Below are 25,937 nucleotides of genomic sequence, written 5' to 3' on the forward strand. Positions count from 1 at the left end.
TGTTTATTTTTGACTGTGCATTTTTGTTTTCACACCACCTCAAAGTAAAATACTTTTTGCTTTTACAACTCAGTGTACTCCTGTGTGTGACTCTTACTGCTCTCAGTACCCTTCCTTGTCTGTGCAACTCTTTGGTAGCACAAGGAGACCTCTGCACAACAAATTCCTTAACAACCTTGCCAGCTTCCATGCCTAGGGCAGGACTAGGACTTGTCTCCAGATTTCTAGCCTTAACTACTAGAAACACTACGCATTTCCTTGTCTACAAAGGCAGCCTTCACAAGAAGATCCCAGTTCCTAATCAGGCTATTCCAAGGATTTTGGAAGCGTTGTAACTAATTGTTGGAACGCTTCTGTGAAAAACAATCTGTTTTGAGGCTGGAGGAACCTATTCTGGGATTGAGGTATTCTGTGACAGAATGTTTTACAAGTCCCTTGTACCATCATTTTAAAATAAATGGGGTATCCAGAAACCATGGGGAGCACACTTTACATTCCAGAGAAATAGAAATAAGTACTTACCTTTATAGCCTTTGCTGTTTCCAAGGATTGCTCTGGAGGGATCCCCATCTCCCTTTCCCTTAGGAGTTGCTGAATAAAATACGTGATGTCTCTTCCTGCGATGGGGATGTGCTTGATGCAGCTGCCAATTACATAACCTTCTGCCTTCCGAAGGGGGGGAGAAAGTTACTCAGCTTTAGATGTCCAACAGTATAAGCAGTTCAGAATCTGGGGCATCCCGCTTTTCAATCAGTTACAGTAGTCCTTGATTTACAACCACAGTTGGAACCAGAATTTCCATTGTTAAGCAAATGTTGCTTAACAATTCACTTGTTGTTAAGTGAATTGTGCCTCATTTTATAACATTTTTGCCATGGTTGTTAAGTGAATCGCTGCAGTTGTTAAGTGAATCATGCAGCTGTTAAGTGAACGTAGCTTGCTTCATTAGGTGGGAAGGTTGCAAATGGTGAGCATGTGACCTCAGGACATGGCAATACATCGAAAATACATGCCGAGTGCCCAGGTTTTGGTCAGTTAATCATGGAGATGCTGCAACAGTTCTAAGTATAAGCACTGGTTGTAAGTCACTTTTTTCAGCACTCCTGTAGCTTCAAATGGTCACTAAATGAATGGTTATAAGTCAAAACTATCTATATTACTTAATAGAGCTTTAAAGAGAAAAAAAAAGTCAATATGGCACACCACCTTGCAAGAATAGTATAGAATAGAATAGAATAGAATAGAATAGAAGAGAAGAGAAGAGAAGAGAAGAGAAGAGAAGAGAAGAGAAGAGAAGAGAAGAGAAGAGAAGAGAAGAGGCTTCTGGTTTGCGTGCGCAGCTCTGGAGGACGTTCTGGGAGAAGCTCTCCCACCACCGTCCGGTCTTTCTCCCTCGGAGGACCCTGCAAAGAGTTAAAAGTCGCCCTGCAGGGGCGACCACCATGAGGAGTCTCTCTCTGCAATCGCGGAAGGGCGGCAGCTCTCCGTTTGACCCAGAGTTACTTCTCTGGCCCGAAGAAGAAGAGATCGGCCATTAACATAGCCAATCACTAAGCCGTTACTTGCTGAAAGCCAAAATTACTACCAAGCACAACGAAGCAATCTGGAGGATTTGGGTGAGACCTTACCCTTCTTACTTCCCTAATTACTTTCCTGTGGGACTTTCTTGAAAATCTTTTCTCCCCTTCTTGAAAGATTGGCGACTGCTTACTTGGGGATTTACAACCTTAAAGCCTCAAAAGAAATCAAATGACTAAACTAAATAACTAAGCAACCTTATTTCTACCTCTGAAATTTTGGGGCCACTAAAAAGTTTTTATTGCTTATTTTTACAAGGACCTACTACCCTATTTACTACTAAAAATAAATTAATTGGATAAAAGACTTATATTATATTAGTTTGCAAAAGGATTGTACATGCTATTAAGGACATCTTGTGGTAAAACCTGGTATAGCAAATAAACCTTTTTTTTACTGAGATTTGTCTTAGAGATTTGTCTTTGACATTATCTTTAAAGATAAACATTGGGAACACCTGGCACAGAAAATAACTTTTAGGAATAGTGAAAGTGGACATTTATTGACTTTTATTAAAATAGCCTCCACTAAAGGCCCGGGGGGGGGGGGAATCCTGCGAATTTACAAGACTGATCATAAATTCTATGGTTTCAGGCATGACGCAGAAGCTTCTGGAAGCAGATGTGTTTGTTTTAAACAGCCACACACAAGTGTTGTGTTCATGTCTTCCCAAGTACATCCTCCAAAACCATTGCACTATCTTAATACATTTCCTCACCTCTTTAGATCTAAAACTTACTTTCTGGTGTAATTAGCAGTACCCCAAAACAAAACAGAAAAACTAAGAGCCTACAGGTACTCTCTTAACTTATGACCCCAACTGAGACTGGAATTTCCATCATAAGTCATTGCAGTCTTAAGTCAACTTGGACCCAAATTTATGACAATTTTTGCAGCAAACATTAAGTGCATCACTGCACTTGTTAAGCAAATCATGTTAACCAAATCCAGTTTTTCCCAATGGACATTTTTTTTGCCAAAAATCAGCATAGAAGATTGCAAACTGTGATTGTGTGACTGTAGGACACTGCAATCACTCATCAACGAGAGCTGGTTGCCAAGCACCCAAATTGTGATACCATAAGTGGCATGGCATGGGTCCGGGTTATTTACGGGAGCACCTTTTGCCGGCGTTAACTTCCCATCGCCCTGTGCGCTCCCACAGAGGGCCTCCTCAGGGTGCCGTCGGTCAGGGAATGTCGACTGGCGGCCCCCAGGGGGAGAGCATTCTCTGTGGGCGTGCCTGCCCTCTGGAATCAGCTTCCGGTTGAGGTCCGGATGGCTCCCGACCTTCGCTCGTTTCGCCGCGACCTGAAGACTTGGCTATTTGAACTTGCCGGCCTGGACTGAGGGACTGGGATTTTAGATTTTAAATTTTAAAAACTTAAAATTTTAGTATGTGTTTATTGTTTAGGGCTATTTGATTTAATCTCATTTTAATTTTATACATTATGTGTTGTTTATAGTGTTTTAATTGCCCTGTACACCGCCCCGAGTCCTTTTGGAGAGGGGCGGTATATAAATCCAAATAAATAATAAATAAATAAGTAGTCATGTGACTATGGGAGTGGTGAGTAACATCATTGAGAGCACAATCATTTTTTCCAAGGCCATTGTAATTTTGACCCATCGTTAAATGAATGATCCTAAGTCGAGGGCTACGTGTACATCGTACTTACCACTGGAATGACGTGAGTCACCCCATCACCACTGTCAACAACTGTGCCAGTTAAGGTACGGTTGCCAACTTGTCGTGAAGTCCAGGATGCAGCTAAGGCTAGCACTGCCTGTGAAAGGTAATTTGAAAAAATACAACAGTAATACAGAATTTCTCCCCAATTTCCCAAAGAGTTGGTAAATTTCCAAGCCCAGGTGGGACTCTATACAATCAATCAATAATAGATAATAAATAAATAAATAAATAAATAAATAAATAAATAAATAAATAAATATCTTTTTTAAAACCAAAGAAAAGAAAACCTAAAAAGACATTTCAGTAAAATAACATTAAAAATAAAAGCACTTTCTATGCCTTCTGTAGAATGGCAGACTGGTCTTCCTGAACCAATATTTCCCGGACCAACTTTAAGAGCTGTGGACTTCAACTCCCAGAATTCTTCAGCGAGCATGCCCACTGGGAAATTCTGGGAGTTGAAGACCACAGGTCTTGCTAAGGTTGAGAAACACTGTCCTAGAATAATGACTTCTACTTCTACAGATGTTCTCTCTGATCCCCATGCTAGTTAGTCCACAAACCAAAATAATCACGAGACTATGTTAGATTCCTGGAGCCGTGTCTAGACAGGAAAGGAACAGTAATTGAATAAGGCACTATCTATGGTGGAAGAAGAAACATATCTTTCCAAAGAAATAGCCCCAAACATGTTGATAACATTAACTGGAACCAAGAGTTTCCCTTAGTTTTTGTGAAGCTGTGAAAGGAAAGAAAGAAGGAAGGAAGGAAGGAAGGAAGGAAGGAAGGAAGGAAGGAAGGAAGGAAGGGAGGGAGGGAGGGAGGGAGGGAGGGAGGGAGGGATTATGCAATAATGCAAAACGGAAAACATTTGGAAAAATAGTTCAGTAAAATAATCTTTGCTACAGAGATGAAATATAATGACATCACAGCAAAAGCCTTCCTTCCTTCCTTCCTTTCTTCCTTTCCCTCCTTCCTTCCTTCCTTCCTAAAACCAAACTGACTTTGTAAGAATGATTTCGCTTCCTCTTTCTATGTATATAAGATCAGCCCTTTAGCAGTCTCGTTCACATCAATCAGAGACTTTTGCTGGGAGGTTTAAAAAAAGGCAACTGCATGATCCAAACTCTGTTGCAACTGCCATCTTCATCTTTTGGACACCCTCTTCCAGAACATATTCTGAAAAAACAGAACTTAATGCACAGAGAAGCCTCTGTGTCCAGTGCCAAAAGCAGCATCCCAGGAAGAACCCATTTGATTTTACCTGCACAGCAATATAAAGTCCAGGTATGTTAAATGATTCAAACATGATCTCTGCAAGATATTCTCGGTTTTCAGGTGTGTTCAGCGGAGGTTCAGTCTATTTCCAAAAGAGAGAGTTAAATAAAGAAGATACCAATCACATATTTTATCAAGGTTGATAGATGGTATGTGTGTTCATTGAAATTCTCTCTTTTGACAGCTAAAGTTTTGACAAGAATACAGTTAGCGAACCGACGGTTAATTTTTTTTTTAATATATTGGCAACAATTAAACTGGTGTTGGAATATTTACCATCCCTTGTTTTCTTTATTGCTTAACATAATATTCTGCTCTATTTATTCTCTCACTTTGGCTCTCCTGACTCCAATAAACTTTTTATAGAAATGCTTAGGATATTATTTTTTTGAAAGGGACACTGTCTGTGCGTCACTTGGGTAAAGTCAGGATTGTAAATCTGTTTGTCAAATAAAACCTGCTCCAAGTTCCAACCATTTGCGATGGGGACTTTCCCACTTTTTTTTCCTTTTCTTTTAAGCGTCTGCTTATATTACTAATGTCAAAATGTGATTGATATAAATAATACTTAAACATGATATAGGGCAGGGGTCCTCAACCTTGTCAACTTTAAGACTTGTGGACTTCAATTCTCAGAATTCTGGGAGTTTAAGTTTAAGTTTATTATATTTGTATACCGCCCTTCTCCCGAAGGACTCAGGGCGGTGAACAGGGCACATATAAAATACAGAGTACAAAAGTTAAAAGAGAATTAAATAGGAGGCCGAGCTAAAACAATAAATAATAGTATAAAAAATCCGCAATAAAACCCCCAACACATCCCCCATCAGGCCAGGCCAGCTTGTTCAAATAGATAGGTCTTCAGACCGCGTTGGAAGGAGCGAAGGTCAGGCGCCGTCCGGAGCTCAACCGGCAGCTGATTCCATAAGGCCGGGGCGCCCACAGAGAAGGCCCTCCCCCTGGGGGCCACCAGCCGACATTCTCTGACACCCTGAGGAGGCCCTCTCTGTGGGAACGCACAGGGCGGAGGGAAGTTGACGCCGGCAGCAGGTGAGTTGAAGTCCACAAGTCTTAAAGTTGACAAGGTTGAGGACCCTGATATAGGGTACCATTTGCCTCTTGGTCTTACCATTAAAAAATAATGATCTTCAGGTTCAGCTCGAAGATATTTAAAAATAATATGTTCCATGAACCTTTCCATAAGATCCCAGTCTTCCACCATGCCATGTCGGATAGGCCACTGAAGGGAAGGAGAAAGGAATCACAATTATCATTCCATGAATAAAACTGTCATCTTTATCTTGAAGAAACAAAGGTCTGTTCCATCACCCCACTCAACTAGCACCTTGTGCAACATTATAATTTGGGTGAGACTTGTCCCTTGGACTTCGATATGAAAGATACATGATATACTATGGCCCTGAAAACAAGAGGTCCCTTCACATTCCTAGGAGTTCATTGGAGCTTTAAAAGAATGGCCTCACTTGGACTTAGACCTCAGTTAAATCTGAGAAGGGTTTAAGGGGACAGTTCCAGTGTCTTAGACCAGGGATGGGGAACCTTGGCTCTTTTATGACTTGTGGACTCAACTCCCAGAACTCCTGAACCAGCCATACTTTTTGCCTAGACCCAACTTTAGGAAGAATGTCCTGCAAATTTCTTCCATAGCCCAGCTCAAGAAACACAAAGAAAAGATCAGATGCTATGCATCACTCCCTTTTACGTGTCTATGGAAATTCTCAGTCATCCAGGTCAAGGCTGTCCCAAAGGTGCTTTTTCAGGAGGCAACTGGACTTTGTTTTTCTTTGAAGATGTTTTGCTTCTCATCCAAGAGGCTTCTTCAGCTCTGACTGGATGGTGGGGAATGGAAGGATTTATATTTCTTGCAGACAGCTGGGAAATCCTTCCATTCCCCACCATCTAGTCAGAGCTGAAGAAGCTTCTTGGATGAGAAGCAAAACATCTTCGAAGAAAAACAAGAAAGTCCAGTTGCCTCCTGAAAAAGCACCTTTGGGACAACCTTTTACATTTTTTAAAAAAATTTCATTTATATCCCGCCCTTCTCCGAAGACTCAGGGCGGCTTACAAGCTTAGCAGTAGCCTTCATTCTATGTATATGCCTGCTTATTAGGGCTTTCACACACACCCCAAGCGGCATTATTACAAAGTCAGCTTAATTGCCCCCCAACAATCTGGGTCCTCATTTTACCTACCTCGGAAGGATGGAAGGCTGAGTCAACCTTGAGCCTGGTGGGACTCGAACCTGCACTAATTGCAGGCAGCTGGTGTTACTTAAGGAGGCATTAGCCCACTGCTCCACCAAGGCTCCGTCTTACTAGTTTCTTCCTTCTAATGAATTTGTAACAAACAATACCAGTAGTCCTTGGCTTGTGACCACAATTGAGCCCAAAATTTCCATTGTTAAACAAGTCAGTTGATAAATGAGTTTTGCCCCATTTTACCACCCTTTTGCCAAAGTTGAGTGAATCACTGCAGTTGTTAATGAATCAGGTGGTCGTTAAGCGAATCCTGCCCTCCCCATTGGTTTTGCTTATCAGAAGCCATCTTGGAAGGCTATAAATGGTGATCACATGACCCTGGGACAGTGTAGCTGTCATAATAAATACATGCCAGTTGCTAAGTGCTCGAATTTTGATCACATCACCATGATGTTGCAACACTCATAAGCATCAAAAAAAGGTCATTAGTCACTTTTTTTCAATGCTGTTGTAACTTCGAATGGTCTGGTAAATGTCTAACTCAATTCTCTGCCAAATATGTTCCTACTCCTACAAACGGCCTTTGGTTTCCTCAAAAATTTCTGCTGGATCTTCCTTCCAATAAATGCATCTTTATTTTAAATTTTAGAGAAAGCAAGAGGCTGGAAGATGCAGTAATCTTAAAGGTGCTTTTTCAAAAGGCAACTAGACTTTGCTTTTTTCCTTGAGAAAAACGTTTTACAAAATGACTTCCTCAAGGAAAAAAACCAGCCCAGCTGCTTTTTAAAACAGCACCTTTGACACAATCATGACCTGGTGACTGAGAATCTGCACAGATACACAAATGCAAGGGCAAAGTAGAAAGGTCTACATTAGCCTTTGGAAGAGGAGAACGAAGGAAAACTAAATTTCAGGGAATGGGGAGACTTCCGGTTTTGCGCCCACAGCGCATAGCCGCGCGAAAGTGGACCTCCCGCTCCCCACGGCTAGTTTCTTCCTGCTTGGGGGACCCTAGATGGTCCAAAGTTGCCCCGGAGAGGTGACCATGAAGGAGGGGTGCCCCGTGGATCACAAAGCGACGGCAATCGCTTCGTTTGATCTGGGGAAAGTCCTCAGAATCCGACAGGAGAAAGGATAGCATGAGATCAGTGTCTGGCCCAAGCTGCTTGCAGCCGAAGTCCCAGAGCACGAACCTAAACATTGGTGAATAGTGTGCTTGGGATCGGTGAATTCAAATGGAAAATAAATTATAATTTTCCATCCCATAATGAAACTAGATAACAAAGTCAACTAACAGCCTAAAAACTCCCAAAACATCAATATCACTCGCTAAAATTATCTGAATTATTCTTTAATATTTCGATAACTGTATTTGAGCATCAAGGCTTTCCTGTCTAATGTAATCTATATCTATATATTTTATGGCAAGTCTTCAAATATACTTTTCTGGGAAGCTAAACGTAGCTTTCGGCAGTCTCAAAGGGTTCTATGGTACAGAAAGATTAAGGACCCAGAATGTGCCAAAAACTTTACATGGGTTAAAAGAACATCTGCAGAGGAGGGCCAAAATAATCAAGATAGCAGGCACTTAAATGTGATTTGGAGCCCTTGCATGCAAGTAAAGGTAATAAACCTTTACTTGCAAGTAAACCCTTTCAAGTACCTTACAAATGTAATTAAGCCTGCGATTTCAGTCATAAGTCTGACAGTCATTAAGCAGGTCACCATGTGACCACGCCCCATTTTACAATCTTTTTTACAGTGGTCATTAAGAGAGCACAGCAGTTGTAAACACCACAGTCATTAAGTGAACCCATTGTTTACTATGCTGGAAACTAGAAATAAGCATTATTTTCCAGCAAGTGTCATAAATTGCAGTCATGTGACCATGTACTTCTGCAATCAGCCATAAGTGCAGGCAAGTTGTTGAGTCTCCAAAAATGCAGTCACATGAACCTGGGAAGGGGAATATATTGGCACTTCAAATCCAGGTTGTAAGCAGCCTTTTTTATGTCTGTCAAATGGTCACTAAGTGACTGATCATAAGTCAAGGACTTCCTGCGAAAAGAAGCAGGGCTTCAATCATGTGGGCACATCCACCATATTGATTTATTTGAATCCTTTCTGCAGATGTCTGAAATGCAAAGAACTGGCTGTTCATCCATTCCTTTGAAAGCTCAATGTATGAGAAGAGTAAGCAGAGCTGGGGGGGGGGAGTTAACCACGTCATTAGCTTGTCATTACGTTCCCATAGTCTAAGTCCAACCTCTTTTGAATTCTGTTCTTAACTGGTGCCAATTTAGTACTGAACTTTAACTGATGAGATTCTCGAGTATAGTTTTGAGCAATAAATCTTCTGAAAGCAAAACTCAACATATGTTCCTGATTCTTTGTGCCCAACACTCCCATTATTCACTCCAACTTTACCTTTATAGCATAGGTGGGCTTAACGAGAGCTTCATCTCCAATGAAAAAGTCTAGATCATCCACGCCTTGGGCCAGTCTCCTCTGTGCCTGGTCACCTACTTTGGCCGATTCTCTTATTGCAATGCCTAAATGAAAGAGTTGCAAAGCAAATAACCAAGCCTGTTGATACCCTTGCTTTGGAGAACAGTTAAATATTTGCTGTTAGAGAGGTGCTTTGTCCCACAGCCAGATGGCATCTTCAATTCAGAATGCAAGCTGCCCAAAGAGTACCCCAAGTGAAAAGTCTTTCAAGCTGTATCCATGGTGTCAGGTAAAAAAGGAAGTCACTTGTTCATCAAGGCAGATCTCTGGCAGCCACATAATAGAGATAGGAAGGAAAGAAGATTTGTCATAGCAACCAGAAAGTGGCTTAATGAGGGCCAGTCTTGGCAAGGAGGCCTTTGTCTCTCCAGCTCCATACTAGCCAAGGACACTAATGTAGTAAATACTACTTCACAGAAAGAGACCCACACATCCCACCCTCAAACCCCCACCCCCCAAGGAAACTCACTAGACAGTACAGAAGCCAAATGCTTCCACTGATGAGCACGTATTTTGAAAACAGAGCACCCTCTACTTACATGATGGGATAATAAATTGTGGTTCAGTATTTCCGGCATAACCCAGTTTTGTGTACCTAGAATAAGAAGCAAGTGGATAATCAGAGACTCGGTGTGGTTTAGCCAAGCCAAGTTTATACAAATCAGCTTGTAAATAAATGCATCGCATTGTGCCAGCTTTTTTCTGTATAAAATAAAAACATATTGTGATCAAGAATTTCACGCAGGTAAATGCATAACATTTCGTAAAGCAGAAATACGGCTCTTCACCCAAACTGCTGGGTTTCTACACCTGCCCTGGAGTAGAAGACTTAGAACAAATACAAATGTATACAAGACTCCATTTTCAAAATGAATCTGCAGCAGGGAGGGCCATAAAGAAATCTTATTTCACCATCACCACTGCTGAAACCTTGAAAGCAGGGGTGTCTAACCTTGGCAACTTTAAGACTTGTGGACTTCAACTTCCATGCTGGCTGAAGAATTCTGGGAGTTGAAGTCCATAAGTCTTAAAGCTGCCAGGGTTGGATACCTCTGCTTTAAAGTGCGTTTGTATTTTGGTAATGATAAATTGAATATCATTGTTCCAAAGTGTCTGGAAGGATGGGGCCAGAATACTGATCAACATCTTCTGAGAAGAATGGATTTCAGTTTGGTTTAAAGGTAAGCAACATCTTGGCCTGCTCCCCATAGAAATTTGAAGACTGCCTTTCCTTTATCCCTGGTCATCAGCAATTCTACCTGAGAATGATGGTTGATGTGTTGGTTAAGGTGCTGGCTAGAAACCAAGAGACTGTAAGTTTTAGTCCTACCTCAGACATGATAGCTGTCTGGGTGACTTTGGGCCAATCGCCAGGAGATGGTGAGTTCTAATCCCACCTTGGGCATGAAAGCCAGCTGGGGGACTTTGTGCAGTCCCTTTCTCTCAGCCCAGCCCATTTCACAGGCTGGTAGTTGTAGGGAATATAGCAGAAGGAAGGTGTGTTGGATATGTTTGTCACCTTGAGTGACAAATAAATAATAATAAAGATCAGATGAAAATCTAGTAATAAAACTGTAGCTCAAAACATGCTAGGATACTGTAATATACTCTAAGAACAACCTGGAAACTAAACTACTTTAACTACTGCTTGAAGGCAAGCATGAGTTCGAAAGAAGAAACAATTAGGCTGCATTCTATGTGTTTTATTGATTACCAGCATTTCTAGGCCTTGCTTTAATGCTGAGCATTCAGCTTTCAACACAACACACTTACTGATCACACCAGGGGTCTTCAAACTTGGCCCTTTTATGACTTGTGGACTTCAACTCCCAGAATTCCACAGCCAGCATGCCTGGCTGTGGGATTCTGGGAGTTGAAGTTCACAAGTCATAAAAGGGCCAAGTTTGAAGACCCCTGGATCACACCCTCCTCTAAGCCCAGGGCTAAAGACCATAACTGCATGTCCAGTTTTTCCATTGCTTATATTTGCAGAACTTTCTCATGGATCAGTGAGCTCCAAAATGATAGACCTTCAAGAATGTCTAAAGAGTAATTATTAGATTAATGTGATGTTTAATTCTGCTCAATGATGGTTATGTTATTCATTCAGTCACGTTTAACTCTTGGAAACTCTACGGGCCTGGTCTCTCCACATCTTCCGATCTTGCACTGCTTCTTTGAGTTGTTCTATGCTCTGCTGTCAGCTTTGATGGTGTCCGGCCACCATGTCCTTGGGCGGCCTAGTTTCCTTTTATCCCTAATTCTGCTTAGTCTTTGATTACTTCACTCTTCTTATTGGAATGTATATAATTTATAATTGTTTCAATTACCAATTGCTATATACTGATTTTAACATTATAGATTAATGCTTTGGCTTCACTAAAGTAATTAGTCCTGCGTTACTTAAAACTGTAGACTAAGCAGGGTGCATCATCTCCCGTGCTTTTGAGAACTGGCCTGCCTGGAAGGTCCCTGAGAAGATCATATGGAACAGCCCTCCGTATTTCCGTCTCTGCCCAGTTTAAGGTTGAAGTTCAGCTACCATGTCTAATTCCAAGGATGATGGCTCTGTAGTCTTATTTAGCCCCTCAGCCGCAAACAACCCTGAACTGAAGGGACAGACAATGACTTTTTCGATTTACAAGCAAGAATCAGACTGAAACTCAGGATCTGTCATCCTTTGTAACAGCTCTATGGGATGTCCTCAACTTTTGACCTCAACTGAGAACAGAACTTTGACTGCTAACCAGGACAGTTGTTAAGTGAATCACACCTGATTTTACCACAGTTATTAAACAAATCACTGTAGCTGTTAAGTGAATCATGCAGTCGTTAAGTGAATCCATCCCCCATTGACTTTGCCTGTTGGAAACCATCTGGGAAGGATGCAAATGGTGATCCTTTGATCCCAGGACACCTCAACTATCATAAATACTGTACATGCCAGTTTCCAAGCATTTTGCTTTGGGACAATATCTTATTCCAGCCCATGTAGCCACATACACAGAAAACTATCTAAATAAATTATCTAGAGCTGATTCCATAATTTCATCAAAATTGAATCAGCAAATTGGATTAATCTACCTAATTGCAGGATTTGGGAATGGCCAGTGTAGAGAAAAGAAGGACTGGGGGGGGGAGACATGATAGTAATCTTCCAGCACTTCTAGTATTTGAGACCCTGCCACAGAGAGGAGGGGGTCGACCTATTTTCCAAAGAACAGAAGGCAAGACAAAAAACAATGGATGGAAACTAGTCAAGGAGAAAAGCAACTTGGAATTAAGGGGAAACTTCCTAACAGTGAGAACAAGTGACCAGTAGAACAGCTTGCCTTCAGATGTTGTGGGTACTTCATCACTGGAGTTTTTCAAGAAGAGGCTGGACTGTCTGAAATGATATAGGGATTCCTGGTTGAGCAAGGGACTAGACTAGAACACCTTTCAACTCTATTCTGATTATTATTACCTATCTTGATCATCATTCTATAAGCCTAGAGTGCAAAGCAAGTTCAGCAGAAGAGATGTAGGAAGATCATTACGTCTAGACATCTTTTGTCTCACATACTCCATTCCCCAGCATTTATGTGTATAAATGCATAAAACAATGTATGAATAACTTAGCAACCTTTTATTTTAATTACATATCCTGAATAAATACATAGGAATTGCGTGCAAGATTTTAAATGGAAAAATAATTTCAAAATTTTCCAAAGCTAAATTTGACAATTTCATATAATTCATCTAGTTCTACAGCATCTACCTATATTGACTGGCAACAGTTACGGTAATCAGTGGAATGATTTCCCTCCAGAAGGTGTGGGTGCTCCATCATTGGAGGTTTTCAAGAAGATAGGGGACAGTCTCCTATTTTAGCAAGGGGTTGGACCAAAAGACCACTAAGGTCCTCTCCAACTCTGTTATTCTGTCTTTCCTTATAATTTATAATCCTAGAAGGGGCAAGGCACAATTTTAAGGATTATTCCTTAAGCATTGTTTGCTCTTTATTTAATAAATAAACCAAGTGGAAAAGGATACCTGAAGGACATTTGCTAGAATTTCTGCAGCCCTTGAAACTTCCTTCATAACAATTATTTTTTCTATGAAAGTAAGCATACTTTAGCAGACCAAACAAAACAAAATCTGGATACTGTTTTCAACCCACAGAGAGGCTGTTCTGGCTATTCATGACCAAGGACTATTTTATAACTATCTATGCAAAGCATGTTTTCAATTGCAGAACTGTAGTTCTTTTCTCAAAAATAATCAACACTATCTATCTATTTATTTATTTATTTATGCTTTGGTTTATTAATACTCTGCTTTTCCAGTCTGAGAGAACTGGAATAATAGAGACCTTGCAAATGAACAGTGTGTACTATATAGGATTCAGTCTTCAGTCTTCCCCATGAGGTAGTATTAATTCAGGCTGGCAAAAGCCGGCCATCAATTCCTAAGCCTTCATGCAAATACTTGTTCTTCAACAGGCAGCATAAGAGAGCAGAGCAGGTGTGTCTGTTAGAAAAGCAAACAGTTAGAAATCTCTACGGTATCTCACCTGTTGACTAGACTGTGAAGTCCAAAAAAAGAAAAGCAACAGCAAAAACATTTTCATATTTTTGTTAGGAAATCTGCATGAATGGTTGCAACCATAAGGTGATCAGAATTAACACGCGACACAAATAGGAAACTTTACTTTTAAGAAAATTGTCAGTTTGATTAGTAGTGAAAGTCCTAGCTTAGAAATCAAGACACTGTGACGTCTAATTGGGCCAATTACTAGGAGACTGTGAGTTCAAGTCCCGCATTAGATATAAAAATCAACTGGGTAACTTGAGTCACTCCCTCTCTCTGAGCACAAATCACCTCACATGGTTGTTGTTGTGAGGAAAATGGGATGAGGAAGGAGTATTAAGTAAATTCTTTGCCTTGAGTTACTTACGAAGTAATAAAGATGAGACAGAAATTAAGAAATAAAATAAGTAGAAATATTATGACTCTCATTTCTCCCCATCAAAATGGTAGATCTTAAATCACTTTATTATGCAACCCTCACAAACCTGCTACCTTCCAAACATCTACAGTTTACAAATACAGACTCACAGCCTCACCGTTAGTCTTAGCCAACTGAAGAATGCCAAAAATAGAAGAGAATGCCTAAAAATGGAATTTTCAAGATTGCTCCTAACCTCTTTCTTCAAATCTCAGGTTCTGCTCCGTAAGAACACATTTTGTTTATGCCCCTACTTTGCATGCAATGTTCAGAGACGTTTTGGCATCTGAAGGGAAATCAATCTAACGTGTCACTACCTCTCTAGAGTTAATGTCATTATCTGATATGGTATACAAGACTTTGATCTTGCAATCCAGATATATTCTGAGAGGTTGTATCGATTTACAGGACAATCCTCAGCGGGTTTCTAGCAAGTTCATGGAGACCTGCTTCTGAAATAGAGATATATTTAGCAATATTGATTCAATTGCAAACTCTACACCAAAAATGAAAAGCCTCGAAGCTGACCAGATTGCTCATCTAACTGTAATTATATATGGGATTACTAGATTAGGCCTTCGTTAATATATGCAATGCCACCTCAGTCAGATTGAATAACATCAGAGACATGCCATCTAGGGAGCTTTAAATAGATCAGAAGGCCTCCTGACTTTAGGGTCAATGTGTAAGCTGATCTCTAGAACTGCAGAAGAGAGAGGATTGATAGTAACTAAAAAGAGAATTGAAACAGGCAGATAGCGTTGCGTTATGCAGCTATTAATGGATCCGCCTAAATCTGGTCTAGTACAGGGGTAGGCAACCTTGGCTCTTTTATGACTCGTGGACTTCAACTCCCAGAATTCCTGAGCCAGCCATGCTGAGGGGGAAGGAGAGGTTTCCAAGCTGAGCCATGCTGGCTCAGGAATTCTGGGAGTTGAAGTCCACGAGTCATAAAAGAGCCGAGGTTGCCTATCCCAGGTCTAGTTGTTAAACCAACAGCTAGAAACCAGGAGACTTAAGAGTTCTAGTCCCCCCAGGTGACTTTTGGCCAATCACCAGAAGACTGTGAGTTTTAATCCCTCTTTAGGCATGAAAGCCGACTGTGTGGCTCTGAGCCAATTACCAGGAAACTGTGAGTTCTAATCCTGCCTTAGGCATGAAAGCTGGCTGGGTGACTTTGGGCTAATCACCAGAGGAGACTGAATTCTAGTTCCACTTTAGGCATGAAAACCGGATGACTTTCAGCCAGCCCACCTTACAGGATTACTTTTGTTGGGAAAAACAGAAGGAATATTAAGTATCTCAGTGCCTTGAGTTATTTATAAAAACAAAGACAGGAGAAAAAAATCTAAAACAAAAAAAATCCAAAATAAAACTATCCCAATAATGCTATGAAGTTTAGAAGGAGGACAAGCACTCAATGAATAAAGGATCTATCAATTACCAAATCAATGCTGGACTGCATGACGCAGAGATGCAGATTTATTAGCATCTAGCATCCCTACAACCCATCAGGGACAGAGACTGATGCAACCACTGTAATTTGGATAACTCACTATTAGCTACAGTAGAAAACAGAAAATAGCCCTTTTCTATTTCATTTCTACATTAACAAAGAAAAGATTGTCCATATACAAGGTTATACATCTGATGGGCTTGTAGGTACATTTACAATCAAAAGCGAGCAGAAAATTTCTATTACTAAACAAATTGTGCCCCATTTTATGAACTTTTGCCAATTATGAGCAAATCACTGCAGTTGTTAAGTGAATTGTGCAATCATCAAGCAAATCTGTCTTCCTCCATTGACATTGCTTGTCAGAAGCAAGCAATGGTTGCAAACGATAATCCCAGGATCCCAAAACTTTGCAACCATTACAAATTAATGACAGTTATGAAGCACACAAATTTTGATCACGTGACTGTGGAACTGCTGCAATGGTCATAAGTGTGAGAACTGGTCATAAGTCTATTTTTTCAGTGCAGTGACTTTGAATGCTCACTTAAGGAATGATTGCAAGTCAAGGACTATCTGCATTTCTAAAACCAGGATGCACAGCCATCCTTATATCTTATGAATTCTGATTTGGTTTTCATTGCTTCATTCTTATTACTGTTTCCTTCCCACAATAAGGTGACTTAAAATTTGTTTATGTTATGGTAATAAAAGAAAGGGGTCCTTAATCACTCTTCTCCACTTTTATCTATAGTTTTGCAAATAATGCCCAGCGTCTAATTTAATTCTTTAATTACACTGGGATTTCCTCCCATTGGTTGTCTGGATTAATGTATTAATGTCGACTTCATATATTATGTTTTGTCTTTTTTCTATGTTTTATCTGTTTCAGGATCAGGATAAAAACATTCACAGATTGTGACAGCATGATGAACTTGGTGCTACTTAATGAAATTTTACTTTTTAATCTTACGTCTTCAGAAAAAAAGCAAACCAGGAACCAAAATAAACAGAATTCCCAAATCTTTGGAAAAAAAGAAAAGGAAGTTTTCTCAAGGGAGCAAAGATTCCTTTTGTCCAATAATTCATGTTATTTGGGGAACGATACAGCTAAGCCAATGCTTCATCACATAAAAAAAGTGTTGATGACAAACTAAAAAAGAAAAAATCAACACAAAATCCAATCCAGCAAGAAATATAAACTGTGCATTTAATTTTGCACATTTGAAAACAAATAGCCAAGATCATTATAACCAGCTGTTGCAAATGTCTGGCCCAAATGTCACGTTTTGAAAATAATTTGTGATATGGTATGAAAGATCAGTCAAGTTACAATGGCACTGGCAAAAGTGGTCCTCGCACTTATGACCCTAGCAATATTCCCACAGGTCATATGATCAAAATTTGGGAACTTGGCAGCTGACATTTTTGCAGAGTCCAGAGGTCACGCGATCACCATTTGCAACCTCTCCCAGCCAGCTTCCAACAAGCAAAGTCAATGGGGGGAAGCCGGATACACAAAACAATTATAATAATTATAGCTTAACAATCAGGCAGGGCTAGATGAATCAAAAGTTGGAATTAAGATTGCTGGGAGAAATATCAACAACCTAAGATATCCAGATGATACCGCTCTAATGGCAGAAAGTGAAGAGGAACTAAAGAGTTTCTTGTTGCGAGTGAAGAAGGAGAATGCAAAAGTTGGGTTGAAACTAAACATTAAGAAAACCAAGATCATGGCATCCGGCCCTCTCAATTCCTGGTAAATAGATGGGGAAGAAATGGAGGTAGTGACAGATTTTATTTTCCTGGGTTCCAAGATCATCGCTGGCGGGGGACTGCAGCTAAGAAATTAAAAGACACTTGCTCCTGGGGAGGAAAGCCATGGCAAATCTAGACAGCACACTAAAAAGCAGAGACATCACCCTGCCAACAAAAGTGCGAATAGTCAAGGCTATGGTCTTCCCAGTTGCAATGTATGGCTGTGAAAGTTGGACCATAAGAAAGGCTGAGCACCAAAGAATTGAGGCCTTTGAACTATGGTGCTGGAGAAGACTCCTGTGAGTCCCTTGGACTGCAAGGCGATCAAACCGGTCAGTCCTAGAGGAGATCAACCTGACTGCTCTTTAGAAGGCCAAATCCTGAAGTTGAAACTTAAATACTTTGGCCACCTTATGAGAAGGAAGGACTCACTGGAGAAGAGCCTAATGCTGGGAAAGGTTGAAGACAAGGGAAGAATGGGACGACAGAGAAGGAGGTGGCTGGATGGAGTCACTGAAGCAGTAGGCGTAAGTCTAAATGGACTCCACAAGATGGTAGAGGACTGGAAGGCGTGGAGGTACATTGTCCATGGGATCGCGATGGGTCGGACATGACTTCGCAACTAACAACAACAAAAATCATGGCAAAAAGGGCCTAAACTCAGACACTCAGACACTTAACAACCACTTTATTTAGCAATGAAAATTCTAGTCCCAATTATGGCCGTAAGTTGAGGACAGCCAGTTTGGTCTAGTGCAGGGGTCCCCAACCTTATGGGCTCTTGGTCAGCGGGCCACAGAAATGGCTAGCCAGGGCGTGCACATGTGGGTGCGCATTCCCCCCCATTCACACGTCCATGGGCCTGTTTGTGCATGTGCATAAGCACACAGGAACACTAGTGCAGGGAGCGTGCACACCCCGTTCGTGCATGTGCAAACGGGCCCCTAGTGCAGTGTGTGTACGTGGCCCATTTGCATATGCACGAACAGGTGCTAGCTACCATGGGGGTGTGCGGCCGTTTGCGCATGCGCATGGTACCAGTGCATGTTGCATGCACAAAAGTGGCCACTAGTACTGCACCAGTGGGTGTGGCCCCATTTGCATGTGTGAACACGCAAGCACACGCAGTAATTGCGAAGGTGGTCTTCCCTCAGGGCCGCGAGCCTGGAATGATTGGAGAACTCTGGTCTAGTGGTTAAGGCTGGACAGCAGGAAACTGTGAGTTCAAGTCCTGCCTTAGGCATGAAAATCAGCTGTGGGTGACTTTGGGCTGCTCACTCTCTCTCAGTCAAGCCAACCTCACAGGACTGTTGTTTGGGGGAAAATAGGAAGAGGAATATATTGGATATATTCGCAGCCTTGAATTATTTGTAAAAATAATAAAGGCAGTATACTAATACATATAGGGACGCAGTGGCTCAGTGGGTTAGGACGCTGAGCTTGTCGATCGGAAGGTCGGCAGTTTGGCGGGTCGAATCCCGAGTGCCGCGTAACAGAGCGAGCGCCTGTTACTCGTCCCAGCTTCTGCCAACCTAGCAGTTCGAAAGCACGTAAAAATGCAAGTAGAAAAATAGGGACCACTACGGTGGGAAGGTAACAGCGTTCCGTGCACCTTTGGCGTCTAGTCATGCCGGCCACATGACCACGGAGATGTCCTCGGACAAGCGCTGGCTCTTCGGCTTTGAAACGGAGATGAACACCGGCCCCTAGAGTCGAAAACGACTAGCACGCATGTGCGGGGGAAACTTTACCTTTACCTTTACCTTACTAATACATATATATATATACAGGTAGCCACAATTTCAGCCATTCGTTTAGTGACCATTTGAAGTTACAATGGCGTTGGAAAAAGTGGTGTATGCCCTTTATGCACATTTATGACTACTGCAGCATCCCCATGGTCACATGATCAAAATTTGTATGCTGGGAAACTGGCATGTATTTATGACGGTTGCAGTGTCCCAGGGTCATGTGCTCAAACCATTGCGACATTCTGACAAACAAAGTCAATGGGGAAGCCAGATTCACTTAACAACCGTGTTACTAGCTAAATAACTGCAGTGATTCATTTAACAACTATGGCAAGAAAAGGTCGTAAAATGGGGCAAAACTCACAACAGCTGTCTCACTTAGCAATGGAAATTTTGGGCTCAATAATAGTCATAATCACAGAGTACCTGCATAGAATGGCAAACTGAGCTAGTTGCCACAACAAGTAGAATCTTTAGCATAAGAGCCCAGTTCTCAAGTTTTGTTCTCTGAACGTTTGCTGGGGGGGGGGGGAAGCTAAAAAAGGTAGGAAGATTGGCGAAGATATGCAGGCCAGAATCACTCAGGAGCTTCTGTTGGAGGTCCCATCAAGCCAAGAGAAGCGAAGGACCCCTTTGGAAGATCTGAAATTAAGGAATGGGACAGAGAAGGAATGGAACTCATACGTGTAAATGAGTGGAAAATGGAGCTGTAAAATGAGAGCTGGTTTTTTTGTGGGGATTTCCAGGGCTTGCAAGAAAGTGTGGCAGAAAGCAGAAAAATAAGAGAGAACTCTTATTTTTAGAGACAGTAACAGAACTGGGAAAGGATGGGAGAAACAGATGCTTAACTGTTTGTTCTCCTTCTATAATCAAGGACGAATGGCTGGTTCTACTTGACTTCTGAGAGTTTGAAATTTGTTTGCTTTTTCAGAAGAGGAAGGAACACAGCAATTTGCCCCTTGATGCCCTTGCAAGGAAGTCAAGGAGAGGCAATTATGGGTCCCAGGCTGGAAGGGCAGGGAGAAGTGACTTGAGAGGGGTGCAATCCTAATTTCCGGGGCCTCCAGCTAATTATTCCTAAAAACAACAGAATGAGATTGCTGGGGCGGTGTATGGGGGGGGGGGTGTGGATCTGGCATTAGGGGGAAGCAGAGGCACCAGAAAATAGTTGTCCTTCGGGGAGGGGTGAAAAGACAGGAATGCCATGGCAGAGAAGCAGGACGGAGCCCTACAACTAGTTCAGGATTGCGAGGGAAAACCGCGTAGAAGCAAAAAAGCACGTGGTTCTTTTTAGCGCAGCCCTCCGTGTGAAGGAGCCCCCCATTTGGCACAAGGACCCTCAGCGCTCCTAGTACAGCCACAGGGTGGGATGAGGAGGGGCAGAGTTTGGATCCAGAGCAGGGCTGGAGCAGGTGCAGAGAGCCGGTATGTCTGGGCAGAAAGCAAATCTCCGTCTACCAGGAGAGCAGAGCCAAGGCGCTAGTGCTGGCGGAGGAAAGGGCACTGAGGTGGTTAGGGAAAGGGCCAAACCGCCCACTTATTCAGACGCTAAGATGGGAGGAGACGAGCAGACAGCAGCGACTTGCCCGACCCTACCAGGGCAACCCCGCCCAACCCAGCCAAGCCGCTAGTGCTGCCTGAGGAGGAGGCGATCCCGCGAAGGGCAGCTCTCGCCTGAGCGGCTTTTGCCCTCGGCTTTCGCAGCGCTCACTCACCCGGTGCCGTTGTCTACGACGCAGGGCGGCAAGCGGCTCGCCATGCTCGGCGCTGGGATCCGGCAGGAGGGAAAGCCCGTCCCGAACCCGACTCCCGGGGACCGCCGCAGCCACGAGCAGCCCGGCAGCGCCGGCGGTCGCGCGCCTGCGCCCGGCCTCGGTGCCCACGTGTGCGGCGTGCCAAGGCTGCCCCGGCGGCCATCTTGGGAGGTGGCACCGCTGGGCAGTTACCCGGCCGCTTCCCAGGGTGAGGAACGCCAGCTGGAAAAAGAATCCGGGCGCCTCGAAAAGCAGGACATTGTCTGCTAAAAATCCTTGGCGGCTGTTGTTATCGCTTGCCAAAACAACACAACTCACGCTGACTTCAAGATTGTTATAGTTATTGCAATGCCCTAACCTTAGCGATGTACTGTATATCCTTAGTGTATTTTATTATTTTCTCTCAGTCCTGCCGTAGGAAGAAGACAAGGAGGGAAAGCCATCCACAAAAATTGTGGCCAGGGAAACAGCAGGATCTTATTTCTGGTTTTTTTTAAAAAAATGTTTTATTAGGGTTTTTTTTACATAATCATATTAATATTTGGTAAACAAATTGTATATTTAATTATTTATCTAAATAATAAGAATCTTATTTCTGAATTGATCGCGAAGATGACTAACTTGAAGCTTTTAAATGCTGATTATTGTTGCATTGCTTTCATATAGTTTAGCATTGCCTTGAGTTTAGTGTGCTTAATGAATTAATTAACAGTATGAAATCCCAATGCAAGCTGCTAAGTACAGGCAGTCCTTGACTTACGACCACAATTGAGCCCAAAATTTCTGTTGCTAAAGTGAGACATTTGTTAAATGAGTTTTGCCACATTTTATGACTTCCCGCAGTTGTTAAGTGAACCACTGAAGTTGATAAGTTAGTAACCCGGTTGTTAAGTGAATCTGGCTTCCCCATTGACTTTGCTTGTCAGAAGGTTGCAAAAGGTGATCACATGACCTTGGGACACAGCAATGGTCATAAATATGGAACCAGCTTTGTCAAGCATCTGAATTTTGATCGCATGATCATGGGGTGCTGCAAAGGTCATAACTATGAAAAACGGTCATAAGTCACATTTTTCAATGCTGTTGTAATTTTGAATGGTCACTAAACAAACTGTTGTAAGTTGAGGACCATCTATATTGTAGTTGACCTCCAGATTCCAAAATACTTTGACAGCCTCATCAGGAATTCAGTGTCAGAGGTGTTCACTTTGGAAGTGACATCTGGAGCATAGACATGTGGAGGCCTCTTAAGTTGGAAATGAGTTACTTGCAAGCTGAGAAAGTGGGAGTTTTCCACACCAGAGATGAACATGTAATAGAAATGGAATTTCATTGGATCTAAATATTGAAAAAGACGGGGAATACCAGTGAGTAGTTACATGAGAAGATTTACGGAGAAAATATAATGTGGATGCAGAGCTATGATTTTTTCTTTTGAAACAGTTCTTACTGGTGAAACAAAGAACAGCTAATCTGCTCCATATTTTGCAAGGTGGCTTTTTAGGGGACAGAAAACAGCTGGATCGGGTTGTATGAATCATTGAAATTACAGCTTGGAAATGATAAAAGGCTAGGTTATTGTGGAACAGTCAGGAACCTCTCCAGAGGGGTGAATAAAGTCAAGATCCCATCACACACTTCATAACATTTGTGGTCATTTTGGATCAACCCAATTCTTATTTTTATAATATTGGGGCTAAGATTTGAATCTGAGAAGAGCTGTATGTGTGATATAGATCTTTGTATCAATGTCAGAACCTGGCAACCAATCTATCTGAAAATGATTAAAAGATAATATCTCTGTTGATTTATCTATTTGATAAATGTTAAACAGAGAAAGGACAAGAAAGGAATGACCTCAGGACAGAGGAAGTTTAGACAAAGAAAATTTACAAAGTAAGTGGGCAACATCTGTAAATTCTTCAGTTCTAGAATGGACAATAAAATTGAAAGGAAAAAAACAAGTCCGGAAGAAGGCAATGGGAAATTACGTATTTCCATATTGTCTGTGAAAACTGCAAGGACACACCCATGAAGTCCCCAAGAGTTAAGAGATTTTACTTAACTCTACTCCACCACCTCCAGAATATTGAACTTCTTCAGATAAAGTTCTGCTGAAGCTGATTCTTCCTTCTTCATCCAGATGGGATATAATCTAAGGAAAACCATAGGCCTATGCCAATATTTTTCTGTAAGTCCAGGTTAAAAATAGATAGCCCTCAATTTACAACCATTCACTTTATGACCATTTGAGATTACAACCCGTCTTGGCACTTGCCGTACACCCCATTGTCTTGTGATTGCAATTTGGGCATTTGCTAACCTGCTGGCATTTACAACTGGTTGTGGTGTCCTGAGGTAATTCGCTTAATGAAAGCGGTAAATCCCTGCCTCAATTTCTACCATGGAGGAATAGTTACAAAAACTGATGGAGTTAACAGAAATGACCAAATTGACTGTGCTGTTAAAAGAAAAGAACATAAGTACTTTTGTTTCCACTTGGAAACTGCTTCTGGACTTTGCGGTGGAAAAAAATGATATCATGATTTTGGGTTTTACCGATTAGACTGATTTGAAATGAGTAGTGCATATATTACTTTAGAAAGGTAAAAGGTAAAAAGTTGAGATTTGATTTTAATGTCTGATTTTACTATTTATTTATTTATTTTATCACATTTATATACCGCCCTTTCCCGAAGGACTCAGGGCGGTTTACAGGGTGGTTAAAAAACAAAGATACAAAAGTTAAAAACAGATTTTAAAAAATTATATTCGTCCCTGCATAAGTAAAACCCCAGTTAAAATTAAGATTAAAGCTAAAATTAGAATTCTCAGCCTGGGCCAGAGAGCTCGAAGAGCCAGGTCTTCAGGTCCCGGCGGAATGAATGGAGGTCGGGGGCAGTCCTCAGCTCCACTGGCAGCTGGTTCCAAAGGGCAGGCGCCCCCACTGAGAAGGCCCTATCCCTGGGTGTCACCCGCCGGCAATCTCTTACCGGTGGCACCCTGAGAAGACCCTCCCCGTGGGAGCACACTGGACGAAGGGAGCTTGATGCTGGTAGCAGGTGTTCCCTCAGATATCCCAGACCCAAGCCATTTAGGGCTTTATAGGTCATCACCAGCACCTTGAATCTCACCCGGAGGGCAACCGGGAGCCAATGCAGCTCGCGGAGTAGAGGTGTTACATGGGAGTATCGGGAAACCACCATCACAACTCGCGCGGCCGCATTCTGCACCAGCTGAAGCCTCCCAGTGGTCCTCAAGGGCAGCCCCATGTAGAGAGCATTGCAGTAGTCTAAACGGGAGGTCAAGAGCGCATGAGTGACTGTGCGTAGGGCATGTGATAAAAAATGTGATAAAAAATAAATACTACAACAGAGTCGGAAGTCAATGCCTTTTGTTTCTTTTCCCCATTCTTCACATCTTTTGTGTTTCCCCTTTTTCTACTGTTGTCCCCCCTTCTATTCACTTTTGTATTTTCACATTTTCTATTATAAAACTAATAATAAAAAAGAGAAAGCAGTAAAGCAGTAAATCCCTTAACAGCCATTGCAATAAAAGTCATAAAAAATGTCTGACACAATTTATGACCGCAAAACTGTTGTGGTTGTAAGTCAAGGACTACCTGTGTACCTACTTCTACGCTTTCATAATAATTACTGAGAAATGTACCTGTTGGCTAAAGTGGACAACAAGTTGAACATAGATGATCTTTTAAAAAAGAGCATTTGCCATAATTAATAATAGCAGTTAAATATGACTTGCTGTAAGAGGGCGAGCAGAACTAGAGTAACTGATTACACAAGTCAATTTATCTTCTTGGACCTCTCCTTTGTGCAGGTAGTCCTCGACTTACCATCTTTCATTTAGTGACCAAAGTTACAACGGTATTGAAAAAAGTGACTTAAAACTGGTACACTTAAAACCATTGCAGCATCCCATGGCCATCTTACCAGAATTTGGGCACTTTGCAAACCCACATGTATTTACGATGGTTGGACTGTCCTGAGGTCATGTGATCCATCATTGATGACCTTCCCAGCTGGCTTCCAACAAGCCAGATCAATGGGGGAAGCCAGATTTGCTTAACGACTGCATGATACAATTAACAACTGCAGTGATTTTCTTAACAACCAGGGCAAAAAAGATAATAAAATTGGGCACATCTTAACTTGTTTAGCCTTATTTAGTAATGGAAACTGTGGTCCCAGTTGTAGTCATAAGTCGGGGACTATCGTGATGGTTGATTCCTGGGCACAACCTTGTAGTTTTCTTGGCTGTAATTTATATAGAACTTTTTAAAACAGAAAATTAGTGTTTGATCCCAGTGGTTCATATGCTACAATCAGGAGTGTGTACAGAGTGACGTTAAAAAAAGATTTTGAATTTTTATGCAACATTCATAAATACAATCAGAGCTTTGATTAAATCATTGCAACTGTCACTTTGACTTTTTGACCAGACTGTGCCGAAATCTTTGGCCACAATGTGTGTCTGTTTCTCACCCTCTGTACCTTGTTTTGCGTTAATGTTGATTAAACCCTAAATAATTGATTGCAAAAAGAATTCTGGAGTAGCATTCGTTTTATATCAAGCACAAAACCATTTGCAAATGGACTCAGGCAATAGTCCAAAACAACCATCAAAAAGTCTGTTGAATATTGGAGAGAGAATCTTACCATATAATAGATTGAAAAATATAAATTATAAGAGGAAAGACAATATTTTTGCTGAAAATCAAAACATTTTGAGTTTTGCCCCATTTTGCAATCTTTTTAGCTAGCGTTGTTGTTAAGTGAATCACTGCAGTTGTTAAGTAAATCGTGCAGTCATTAAGCAAATCTGGCTTTCCCCACTGACTTTGCTTGTCAGAAGCTGGCAGGGAAGGTTACCAAGGCAACCCTCATAACTACATGCCATAGGTCATGCATCCAAATTTTGAGCATGAGACT

General features: G+C 41.7%; 1 protein-coding gene across 2 annotated transcripts in view; it reads right to left on the minus strand.

Moving 5' to 3' along the window:
- ACTR3B (actin related protein 3B) overlaps positions 1–21,220 on the minus strand; it is a 40,380-nt gene extending 19,160 nt beyond the window's left edge. For both annotated transcript variants that reach the window (XM_083377213.1, XM_083377214.1), the window contains exons 1-7: positions 20,950–21,220; positions 9,816–9,871; positions 9,196–9,320; positions 5,679–5,789; positions 4,536–4,631; positions 3,258–3,365; positions 523–666 (exon numbers count right to left, since the gene is read on the minus strand). In XM_083377213.1, coding sequence (XP_083233339.1) covers positions 523–666; positions 3,258–3,365; positions 4,536–4,631; positions 5,679–5,789; positions 9,196–9,320; positions 9,816–9,871; positions 20,950–20,993 — 684 coding nt within the window. In that variant the 5' untranslated portion in view covers positions 20,994–21,220. The remainder of the gene's footprint in view (positions 1–522; positions 667–3,257; positions 3,366–4,535; positions 4,632–5,678; positions 5,790–9,195; positions 9,321–9,815; positions 9,872–20,949) is intronic.
- Between the last annotated feature and the right edge of the window lie 4,717 nt (positions 21,221–25,937).

This window comes from Vipera ursinii (genome assembly GCF_947247035.1).
Source record: "Vipera ursinii genome assembly, chromosome: Z".
Classification (NCBI taxonomy): Eukaryota; Metazoa; Chordata; class Lepidosauria; order Squamata; family Viperidae; genus Vipera; species Vipera ursinii.